The sequence below is a fragment of the Periplaneta americana genome, chromosome 16, assembly GCF_040183065.1.
Source record: "Periplaneta americana isolate PAMFEO1 chromosome 16, P.americana_PAMFEO1_priV1, whole genome shotgun sequence".
Lineage (NCBI taxonomy): Eukaryota > Metazoa > Arthropoda > Insecta > Blattodea > Blattidae > Periplaneta > Periplaneta americana.
In genome coordinates, this window is record NC_091132.1 from 171530412 (window position 1) to 171543521 (window position 13110).

Consider the following 13110-nt stretch of genomic DNA (forward strand, 5'->3'; position numbering starts at 1 on the left):
ACATACAAACAAAAATAAAAAAAAACCGATTTTCGGTTTCAGGATGGTTAATTATACATGTTAACACCAATTATTTTTGGAAAATCGAAAATTACCAGAAAAATTTTGACTACAGATTTATTATTAGTATAGATAAATGTGGTGTTATTTCAGTACAGCACCTTAGATGGCATTGTTATTGTAATTTTAAAACTCATTTATCTCATTAAATATCAGTTCTATCAAAATTTTGTATAGAATAAAGCTTATCGGAAATTATTTTTAAAGAAACTTTTGTTGTGTAATATTTTTCATGAAAAGTAATAATAAGGGAGATAATTCGATTTATTTAATTCAGGCCCCCTTATAACCCCCCTTTTAAATAAAGTATTTTGAATGCCACATAGCCTAAAATCTAAGTTACAACGAACATAATTTATATTCCAATTTTCATATAAATCTGTTCAGCCATTATCGCGTGAAAAGGTAACAATCATCCAGACAGACAGACATACAAACAAAAATAAAAAAAAACGATTTTCGGTTTCAGGATGGTTAATTATACATGTTAATACCAATTATTTTTGGAAAATTCGTAAATTACCAGAAAAATTTTGGCTACAGATTTATTATTAGTATTAGTATAGAAGATTTCGCATCAGCCAGCAGTTCTACTTTCATTTATTGCTTTCTGTGTTCGTTATCACCTTTCCAGTTGACTGCATTTGACACTGACCCTTCTCACTCTGCCACAATTATATCTTTTACTGAATTTCAAAACCACCCTCACATGTAACGAGCTGTCCACTGTGCATCATGGGCTTGTGCTAAAATCCTCTGTAAATGGAGACTTTTCTGTTTTTTTTTGCTCTAGAATAATCATTATGAGAATACACAGAACTCTATGAAAATTCTAAGACTTTCAATTTGTGATATTGCATTGGAATCTCTCAAGGAATTGAAGTGGCTAGGGATTCCCCCGGTTCTGTTAATTTTCCTTTTTTCAATATTTGCAATTCCATGTTCATTCCCTCCCTACGATAAAAAAAAAAAAAAAAGCAAATCGCAATGACCAGAACATGGAAGTACCACCCACGACCTCTTTCACTTTTCTCCTACTAGCTGACCAGACACTCTAGAGTGTAAATAGGGGTTTTTGATGGGTTGACATCTAGTGGAGAAAAGTGTAACTGGAAAAGTGACAGCGGCATTGCGAGCAAAAGTAGAACTTCGTCTTCGTCCTCTCTCATTTTAGGTAACGCCACAGTCTAGTACAGCATTTCTCAAACTATGGACCACCTATGGTCCTCGAGTACTGCCCTTCTGGTCCTTCAAAAAAGACAGAAGAAAAAATAAAATTCAAACGAATTGCGTATCACTCTATAGCTGAAAATCTCAGAGTTAGAAAATGGCACATGGCAATCGCCTTTCACTTTTCTCGCAGTGCAAATATATATTTTTTTTTTCCCTGGATATCTGGTGCTGAGCCTGTAACTCAACCAGGGACCACCCGAATTCATAACAGAGGACCAAAGTACCGAACCTTTTCATGTATTGATGACATTGTTAATAGTTTTACCGACACCCAGTCTGCACATTGAAATGGTCACGTACTCTACGTCGTAAACCAATAATATAACGTACCAAATTGCATTTTTGCTTGTTGAAAATCGAGCATGTATCTGCATTTATTATTTTATTTTTGTCCCCCAGATGACGATATAAGAAATTTTAGATCTCGCCTATTTTAAAAAATCCGACAGGTTTACTTTTTTACACTTGCGTGTTTCGTCTATAAGTGCCGTTTCAATTTCGCGGCTTTCATACACTCGTTTGAAAGCACTTCGTAACAAGCAACGCGTCCACACCTGTGGAGTAACGGTCAGCGCGTCTGGCTGCGAAACCAGGTGACCCGGGTTCGAATCCCGGTCGGGGCAAGTTACCTGGTTGATGTTTTTTCCGGGGTTTTCCCTCGACCCAATACGAGTAAATGCTGGGTAACTTTCGGTGCTGGACCCCGGACTCATTTCACCGGCATTATCACCTTCATATCATTCAGACGCTAAATAACCTAGATGTTGATACAGCGTCGTAAAATAACCCAATAATAAAAAAATAACAAGCAACGCACCGAGGTTTTGGTTGACTCTCATTGCCACACCAAGTAAATCCAAGTTCCAAATAACTCTTGTCATATTTACGGAAGTAGTTTTTCTTTGAATAGCTACCACTAGGACTAGATATTTCTTTAATAGCATTATAATTAATACATTTCTTCACACACAGCTTCTTAAATATTAGCACTGCTTAAAAGAAGCATATCACCATGTTCCTTTCTTTTCTTTTTTTTTCAAAGATCCGGATCGAAGCCAGTTTTCCATTATTTATAATGGGCACTATTTAACAGAGACATGGACAAATACTAGCGTGTACCACATAAGAAGGATTTGAAACAACTGACTGCTAACAAGCAAGCGATGAATCAACAATGCACAAAATTTGTTATAAGTAACTTGTGACTGGCTATAAGAAATATAATTATAAAAGTATCATAATTAATTAATTCTATTTTAAAATATAAGTATACTGGTATTAAAATATGCTAGAAAAATTACAAATTTGTTTTCGAAGGGAACAAGAGTAAGGTGGTCCGCAGAACTGTTCTGACTCAAAAAAGCGGTCCCCACTTTAAAAAGTTTGAGAAACACTGGTCTAGTATATACAGTCACGAAGCTCAATACGTAGTAAATATGCATCCACAGATAGTTGCTAATCACTAGGATCGCTAATATCGCCTCATTACAGACAATGCGAAACAGTACTGGCACAGTCTATTGTTCCTAGCAACCTCACAACTCAAGCTTCGTGACTGGTAATGCTTTACACCAAGTCAAAGGGAGAGACTGTCAATTATCAGGGGTCGATTCAAGTACCATCCGCATTATGCTGCAAGACTATCGCACCAGAATCATATCGCGATATTTACAACATAAAAGAACATAGTACAGATGCGAACCATATAAGAAATTATGCAGAAGACTACAAAACTGAATCTGTAAGGTATAAAAGACGAGGTTTATTTGGTCTAAACTGTATATGACTAAGTTCATTGTTAATAAATAAGTAACTAAATAAAGCAATTACATAAGGAAATAACTGAATAAATATATACATAATTAATTCATAAAACATATTAACTATTATCCTTAATATATTATTCCTTTAAATGAAAAATTCCTGAAATCGTCCTTCTCAAGCATGTGAACATTGCTAAAAAAAAAAGAACTACGCACGATTTCAGATAATATTCATCCTTCCTACTTGGGATTTCAGAAAGTAAATCTTGAAACTAATTTCAATTCATTGAACGGATACAGAGGAATAAAACATATTTTTTTAAAACAAAGTTAATTGCCGTACCATAGTACTTGCCAAAAAAGCATCATGCTCAAGGAAAAACTTAATTTTCCACAAATAAAAATACAACACTTTATTAGCTATTTAATGTATACAGATTTAAGACTTTCTTGATTCTGCAGTGTATATTATAAGAAATTTCCAGTTCATGTATATGTGTAACATGATTTCGGGTCTGTGGTGAGATATTATCAAATCTACTGAATAAGAAATTTTTGCATTGGACTATTTGTAACCTTCAGAACTATTACTGTTGAAAGATACATGCAAACACATAAAATATATTAACGCCGTTTTGCGGGTTTGCAAGCGCCAGTATTGCTATTGTTTCAAACCAGCTATACAGTAATTAATTTTTAAAGGAGTTACCACCAGATTGCAGGCGTGAATGACCAATAGTAATTTACGATATAAGTACTAATATTCGCGTGACGTTTCGGTTATGTTTTTACACGCATGCATGTATATAAAACATTTTATGCTCGACCATGCCGAAATGTAGTAATTATACACCTGGTAGCAGTCCTTTAATGCATGTCATTAGAGTACGCCTATTCGTTAAAGTTCAGGTTTTCGATTATTCTCGGATATGCAATCGAAAGACAACGAGGGAAACGTCACGGAGGCTGCAAATCCAATACTGTCGCAGAAGGTTATGTTCTGTTACTATAATAATTAGCGTTAATTGTAAATAATATTCAAATAAATTCAATTTGTCATCTCGTCTTTCAATTCTAAATCAATTTCCAGGTTATATCAAAATTAGTTCATGTTATTCTCTAGATTATTTCAAGGTCAATGACATTATTGTTCCTCTGAAAAAAATCAATACTTACGCGTCTGCGCACATCTCAAAATTTACGAGCTATGCACAAGGTCATTTCCGCTCTTGAGTCAGGTATGAAAAAAATGAATTCTTCTGATAAAATTTAAAGTTATAAATATGGTCGAGCATAAAAAGTCGTATGAAACTTGCCTATAATGGTAATTAAGACGCTCGTATAAAAATTATGAAACTCGCTTGCGTTCGTTTCACAAACAAACATACTCGCGTCTTAATTATTATCATTATAGGCTCGTTGCATAATGTACTATTATAACACAATTCCACTTCTATAACAAAAAATGTCCACTTTGTGTCGGTGTCCATGGAATTCCAGCCAATAAAAAATGACAAAATTTACCGCACTTTCAGTATAAATTAATCCTGACAATGTGCCTATTGTTCGACGTAGAGGTATTACAATAAAATAGTCTCGCGCAAGCTTTAGAGGACATTGATACTCTCAAACCTGAGAAATATTTCTAACAGTTGAGAGGTTAAATATACATAACGCAATTATACTGACGGTGGTTTGTCACTCATAATTACTTTCTAGGTGCATACATTTAACTGGTAAGCGAACATAAGATCGTATCTTGAATTGTAGGCTTTCACGGCCGGCATTGATAGGTTGCGTTTCCAGGCTAGAGGGCCGTGGTCTGTCGGTGTTACAACCAAACGTTTCGTCCACTACTCCGGTGGACATCTTCAGTGGCGTGGTACACGTGTGCGGAGAGATCTGCTGTGTGTATCAGGAAATGGCATTGAGACTGGTAGCACGTTGATATTTAAGGTGTGGAGCTGTTGTTGCTTGTTGCTCGAGGACTTCCTAATCCATCTGAACAGCCACCACACACAGATTCAGTTCACCATGGAGACAGAGAAGGATGGTCAGTTACCCTTCCTTGATGATATGGTCTACAGGAAGGAGAATGGTTCTCTCGGTCACAAAGTCTACAGGAAACCCACCCACACTGACAGATATCTTCACGACTCAAACCACCACCCCACGCAGAAGCGGGCGATGATGAAAACTCTCTTGTATGTATGTATGTATGTATTTATTCACACTGCAATGGGTATATACCCGGTGGCAGTGGTAACTAATTACACTCAATAATGACAATAATAAACTTATAAATTAAAAATACAATTAATGATAATACTAATAATTAATACTAATAATAATAATAATAATAATAATAACAACAACAGGGAATATACTAAATTGAATGAAACGATCACTTAAAATAACATTTGAAATATTCTAATTTGTATCTTAAAATTAAGATCGAACTAAAACCCACGAGTATATGTTCATATCTGCAAAAGTACCTTTCAACATTACACTCATTTCACTGTCAACTCACTCACTGCACTGGAACTACGACACATTTCACTGATTCTATCCTGATTTCACTAACACTTCAAAACATTTCACTGTTCAAATACTTTGCACTGCCACTATAAACTATAAAGCTTCACTGACAGGAACACGTTTCACTTACACAGCACACTTCACTGACACGACATACTTCTTCACTGATACAACACACTTCACTGACACAACATAATTCTTCACTGATAGAACACTTCAGTAACAACATATCATTTACACCCTTTAAATACTGTGTATAATTACCGTCTATTAGTAAGGTCCTTAAGCCTATTTTTAAATGCATTTTTGGTTGTTGGTAAAGCCTTTAGTAAGTCTGCACGTAAAGCATTCCAGTCCCTGATAGTACGATTGAGAAAAGAAAACTTTCCAGTGTCCGTCCTCTGCCTTCTTTCCCTCAATTTATATGAGTGGTCGTTCCTTGAAGAGTAATTTGGCGGCTGCAACCTATTTTTTATTTCTTTCCAGGCAGGCTCACCTCTGTATGTTTTGAACAGTGCGCATAATCGAATTCGCGTTCTCCTGTCCGTGAGTGTGTCTCATTTTAATGGTGAATTTTTCCGACAACACTTAAGAGCCCGTTTTTGAATCTTTTCCAGTGTCTTAATATGTTCTAATCTGTAAGGATCCCAACATGCAGCACCATATTCCATTACTGTACGTACTAGTGATTTATATGCAATCTCTTTGGATTTATCAGAACCTTTTCTTAGTACCCTCATCACAAACTGTAACGCTCCCCATGCTTTTCCCGCTGTGTCTGTAACGTGTTCTCCCCAGCCGAGATCGCTGCTAAATGTTATTCCGAGGTATTCTTAGACCAGGCCAATCGGGTCTCCGATCCACAACATCTAAAACAGGAAATTGGCCACCTCATGTCTACACTGGAGGCCAATGCAATGGCTACTCCTCAGCAAATATTAAAAGAGCTTTAAAACCAAGACGGCAAACACCAACTGATCCGAGACAAGGCCAAACCAAGAGAGGCACGGTTTTTCTTCCATACTACAGACAAGTTACGGACCGGATCAGCAAGATACAACAACACAACGTGGAGATAATTTTCACTCCTACTAGGCAGACTCTTAACTGCTTAAGGTCTGTCAAGGACAAACGTGACCGACTTTCATCAGCTGGAGTATATAGAATCCCGTGTTCCTGTGGGTCAGTGTACATAGGTACAACACAGCGTAGCTTCAAGACCCGAATCACCGAGCATAGAAGGAACTGCCGTCTAGGTTACGTGGACAAGTCAGCCGTAGCCGAGCATGCTTATAATGATGGGGATCAGATCATCAGGTTCCAGGACACCGACATCCTAAGCAGTACGCCACACTTCTATGCCAGGTTACATCGGGAAGCTATTGAGATTCATAAACACAAAAACAACTTTAATCGTAAGGAGGAAGGTCTCAAGGTCAACAAAGCTTGGTATCCGGCCCTCAGAGGCACACACATCAAACTCTTTCTCCGACCATTAGACACTACCACAAACAATCAGAGCACCGAAGCCACTAGTGCGGACCGCGGCAGCAACGACAAGCAACAACAGTTCCACACCTTAAATATCGACGTGCTACCAGTCTCAATGCCAGTTCCTGATACACACAGCAGATCTCTCCGCACACGTGTACCACGCCACTGAAGATGTCCACCGGAGTAGTGGACGAAACGCTTGGTTGTAACACCGACAGACCACTGCCGTCTAGCCCGGGAAATACGCATCCTATAAGATCGTATATTCTAACGTTGACATATCACCATTACGAATTAGTACATTATAAAACATCACGTTTTGTTGGCATATTATGTGACTTGAAGGCATCAGACTGAAAACTTATAAATTCTGAAAAAAAAAAAAAAAAAAAAAAATTAAGACTTTCCGAATGGTCTAGTCCTTGGTATTGGTTAACTTGATATTATCTATGCTTATGAAACTTCTCCTTCACATATTCCACCTTGTTTCTCCCTCATGTGACGACGTCCATGATCTTTGAGATTGCATAATCGTGTGAAATGCATTCCACAGAGGTGGCACGTGAATGGCTTCTCCCCCGTGTGTGAACGTATGTGGAGTTTCAACGTTCCCGGTTGATTAAAACATTTTCCACAAAGGTCACATCTGAATGGCTTCTCACCCGTGTGGGTACGTACATGAACCCTGAGACTCCCCTTCGCAGTGAAACCTTTACCACAGACATCGCATTTGAAGGGTTTCAGCTTCATGTGCGTGGATGTGTCATCACTGAGAGTACATGCTGTATCCGACTTTTCAAAATTACCGCATTCTAATGGATTTTCACGCATGTGAATGCGTGCATGCATTCTAAGATTTCTAGATCTTGGAAAATCTTTCCCACATAAGTCACATTTGAATGGTTTTTCGCCTATATGAGTGCGTATATGTGCTTTAAGATTTCCAGATTCTGAAAAATACTTCTCACAAAGGTCACATTTGTATCTCTTTTCGCCGGTGTGCGTACGAAGATGTCTCTGGAGCGTGTTTTTTCTTGGAAAGAATTTTCCACAAATAACACATTTGAAAGGCTTCTCGCCCGTGTGTGTTCTCTCATGACCTCTCAGGGTGCCAGCAGTTGCGAAACATTTACCACAAAAATCACATTTGAACGGTTTATCGCCTATGTGATTGCGAACATGAACTTTGAAATTTCCGTATCCTGAAAAAAATTTCCCACATATATCGCACTTGAATGGCTTTTCCCCCGTGTGGGTACGTAAATGAACATCAAGAACGCATTTTCTTAAGAATACTTTTCCACAAGTAAGGCATTTGAATGGCTTCTCGCCAGTGTGCGTACGTACATGTGCTATCAGATAACGATATTTAGTGAAACACTTCCCACACACATCACATCTAACACATTTGTCTGCCTCCTCGTCCGTGTGGGCGCCTACATGCGTTTTGACACTCGATGTTGGTAACGAATTTCCATTTGTCAGTGGATTCTCGCCCACTGAACTTCCACAGGGAGAATTCTCCGAGGAGACAGAATATTCAGGGCAATTGTCTTTGACGTTCGGTATCTGACAGTCGTTAGCATTCGCAATGCTGCAATAAAAGAATTCAATTAGTGCAAATTAGAATTTTGATCACAGATAAATAATAACCTATCAACAAGAAATAAAGTAATGTGGAAACTTGTTTCAAACGGGTAATAAAACCTCGATTAAAAATATCGATCTTCTTCATTGCACCGCCAATTCGTAACCACCAATGTTAAGATTTATACACATATATAGTCGCTGTATATTTCTCCGTACTTGTAGATAGAATGTAGACATTTCACATAATAGGAAATGAACAAATGACGAGAGTCGTTGAAGCATGAATATTTTTTGTTAGATCCTTGTCCAAAGGTCCCGCACCGTGGCGTCGTGGTCTAAGGCATCCTGCCTGGGACTGGCGTTATGGAATGCGCGCTGGTTCGAGTCCTTATCGGGGAGAAATTTTCTCATGAATTTTCGGCCAGTGTATGGGACCGGTGCTCACCCTGCATCGTAATCCACTTGGGGAGCTACGATAGGTAGCGAAATCCGGTTATGCAAACCAGCTATAACGGCTGGGGTTCTCGTCGTGCTAACCACACGATACCTCCATTCTGGTTGGATGATCGTCCACCTCAGCCTTGGCATTTGGCCGTGAGGCCAATTCCATAGTTGCTTCGTACAGATTTTTTTTTTCGATTTTTAACTACAAAATTACATTTTCTTACGCATTTATCAACAGTAATCTCACTAGACGTTTTGATTTATCTAGAGAAAATCAAAACTCGAGTGGGATTTAATTGACTATTACACGATTAGAAGAAAGTATATAAAGATTACAAGTAACGAAGTACTCCAATACAATAAAATATTAATTGACTTACGAAAATACGACTGTCTTCAAATGTATTATTGTACCATCTCAACATTACAAATATTACGCTAGATGCATGCTACATGGCAGTAGTGAGCAATGCCTTCTCGTCGAGAAGTTCTCGATCTATTATACACGATGGCAATGTTACTAGTCAAGAAGGCTTTGTTGATTCAGTTTCATTTTTATTAAAATGCAACATTCCACTTCAATTACCCGAATCCCAGTAATCAACGTCACTTGACAGATGATTTTCAATAAATCTTAATATTAAACAATCCCTGATACATGACTATCCATAATATCATATAGCAGAAGCTATAACATAACCTAACTTATGTACACAAGTGTTAGAAAAGTTTTAATTAACGACGATGACATAAAAAATAAACATGAATAATTTTAAAAGGAATAATTATTGAATGTACAATTTTCAAATATGAATGTGGTTGGTGGTTCAATTGATTTTACATTGGACGTGTGCGTAATAGAAGTGGAACTCGTTGATTTAGGCCTACAGTCCACACCTGTGGAGTAACGGTCAGCGCGTCTGGCTGTGAAACCAGGTGGCCCGGGTTCGAATCCCGGTCGGGGCAAGTTACCTGGTTGAGGTTTTTTTCAGGGGTTTTCCCTCAACCCAATACGAGCAAATGCTGGGTAACTTTCGGTGCTGGACCCCGGACTCATTTCACCGGCATTATCACCTTCATATCATTCAGACGCTAAATAACCTAGATGTTGATACAGCGTCGTAAAATAACACAATAAAATAAAATTAAATTTAGGCCTACATGGTGTATTCAACTTATTCAGGATTTCCGAATGAATAATTTTAAAAGGAATAATTATTGAATGTACAATTTTCAAATTTGAATGTGGTTGGTGGTTCAATTGATGTTATATTGGACGTGTGCGTAATAGAAGTGGAACTCGTTGATTTAGGCCTACATGGTGTATTCAACTTATTCAGAATTTCCGAATGAATAATTTTAAAGGAATAATGATTGAATGTACAATTTTCAAATTTGAATGTGGTTGGTGGTTCAATTGATGTTATATTGGACGTGTGCGTAATAGAAGTGGAACTCGTTGATTTAGGCCTACATGGTGTATTCAACTTATTCAGGATTTCCGAATGATGCTCTTCACTTATTTGTAAATCGGATTTCAGAAGATGCATAGGTATGATCAGTGATTTTTATTAATTCTTGTTCTTGAATGCCAATGCCAGTCATATTTGAAACTGCTGTCCATCAACTGGAATGATTTGTAATTTTATATATATATATATATATATATATATATATATATATATATATATATATATTTTTTTTTTTTTTTGACGTCCAGACCAGTGCAGTTTCAAATGTTGGCAAACAAAGAAACAAATGCTAGGGACGCGATAAAATTAAAAAAATGCTAGGGACGCGATAAAATTAAACAATTGCTAGGGACGCGATAAAATTGTGGGATAAGCAGCCATGATTGGTTGAAATACGTCCTTTCGTACCGTTTTTATTGGTCAAAAGTAGTATGACGTAGTAAGAGTGTAATAGTCATGGTAAGACACTGAAGCACAGATTTTGAGGTGTTCCGAATCCATTTCTTGGTTTGGGTTGCACAATGGGCAGTTAGGGGATTGATATATCCCAATTCTATGCAGGTGTTTGGCCAAACAATCATGGCCTGTTGCCCTTCTAAATAATAAGCGACGCAACTGCTCTTCTTAATGAGTTTATCATGTCGAAACTTATCTCGAATGGCGGCGTAAGAGTATAGCTTTGCACATTTCCAGAAAGAATTTTTCATTTTTCAGGTGGAAAGATGCAAGTTTGACATTTGAGCTGATCATCCATATAAACTCTGTACGAGACCAACTACTATAGTGAGGTTCACATAAGAACAGTTCCTAAACAATAAATAATGCCGTCTTGTCAGTGGTGCCAACTGTTACCAGATATCACGCTATTCTACGTACTAAATGATTAATTACCGCACTTAATTGGAAGGTTCTTAAAATAATTCAATAATTTGTAACATATTTTCGTAGGCAAACTATATGGGAAAGTATTTTGTCTGGCAGTATGAAATTCAATGGTTTGACTAAACAATAGACTCACGAGACCTAACCTAAAAATGTATTTTGTTTGACCACATGAAATTATTATTACTAACTCCGAAAACTTAAACAACAATAGTCTTGAATAATTATAAGCACAATCCAACACACAAAATAACTATTATGTATGAATATTAATACTGATATTAATTAATTATTAGTATGTTTAAATTTCACTTGCTTCCAGTAACCGGCTCAGAAATCTAGTACAATTTTATTTTCACGGAACTCCAGTACCGAGAAATATTGTCGATATTTGTCTCAGCTGCCAACATACCAGTTACAAAATCACTACCATTTGTAGTATGTCAATATAGAGATTCGAAACGAAGTTGGCAAAAGAAAATTCAACCTGCAAACTAGAAAATCACTACAATGCACTAGCAAATGTAGTAATGGGGGAAAAATGGTTAGGTTTCACCCTTAGGGTATGAAGTAAGCTCACCCGGACTATATATATGGCACATAATGAAGAGAAATATTAACCTACTCCTTGAAAAAGTGGTACAGTTCATAACACAGTTGTGTGTCCAAGGTATTAGAAGAGAAAGTAGCACTCTGTATTTTACGTCAACTGACAAAGGGGCAGTGGCGAAAGTCCCAGGAGACTTTTGAGGCTTAGCCTACCAAAAAAACTTCAGTCATTATTCTTAGTAACAGTAGATCGAGAAGTTCATAATAACGCAGTATCGTAACACTTGGTTGCACTCCGATCTTTCCATATATTAAGTTCACTATTGGCAATTATTCCAAGATGAAAAGTTCAGTACGAGGCTTGTGGTGGAAGCCTCTAAAGGCATTGGTACGACTCGCAAGTCTGAAGGGGGGGTTGGGGAAAGGGAGTTATTCAGCACATTTCGATACGAAACACGGCTAACCTCGCCTTCGCAATAATACATTAAAGCTATCTCGGTCTTCTCTGAAGGTGAGTTTAATTTAATCAAATGTGCAAGAGTGTGTGTGTTATATATTAATTTTGTGTAAAATGGCTTACATTGAGGTTATTATTTGTAGAATTAAAAGAGAAATGTCTTCAAATTGAATGTATGAAACAAAGTATGCTTGCAAAGACAGAAGAAGACACCACATTTACATATTTCAATGGCCGACGGAGGAAGACAAACTAGAAGTGTTGAATTTTCATGGTGTAAGAAATATTCTTGGCGAATAGACAAGTAAGTTACATTGTTAACCTGTATTTTGTTCGGAGGTGAAAATGAGTGGCCATCATCTTCTTGTGGGGCATGTATCACAAAAAATGTGGATAGAAGGCCGACGAACGTCAGCTGTATAAAAATATATAAGGTAAGCCCATTTTTTCAGCATACCCGATATTTACATCTTAGCTTCTCCACTGACCCATCACCTCCACCTTACACTCACCTCTCAGATGATTCTTCATATTCCTCTTTTTCTACTTTCAGCTTAACCTCTTCTTTCACCGTGACCTCACGAAATACGTCTTCCTGAAAACAATACAATACAGTGAGAGCAAT

At 37.3% G+C, this 13110-nt stretch overlaps 1 protein-coding gene across 3 annotated transcripts in view; it reads right to left on the minus strand.

Moving 5' to 3' along the window:
* Positions 1-3443: 3443 nt before the first annotated feature.
* Positions 3444-13110, minus strand: part of LOC138691913 (gastrula zinc finger protein XlCGF57.1-like) — a 59422-nt gene continuing 49755 nt past the window's right edge. For all 3 annotated transcript variants that reach the window (XM_069814531.1, XM_069814529.1, XM_069814530.1), the window contains 2 exons: positions 12998-13080; positions 3444-8685 (listed from right to left, as the gene is read on the minus strand). In XM_069814531.1, the coding sequence (XP_069670632.1) occupies positions 7545-8685; positions 12998-13080 (1224 nt within the window). In that variant the 3' untranslated portion in view covers positions 3444-7544. The remainder of the gene's footprint in view (positions 8686-12997; positions 13081-13110) is intronic.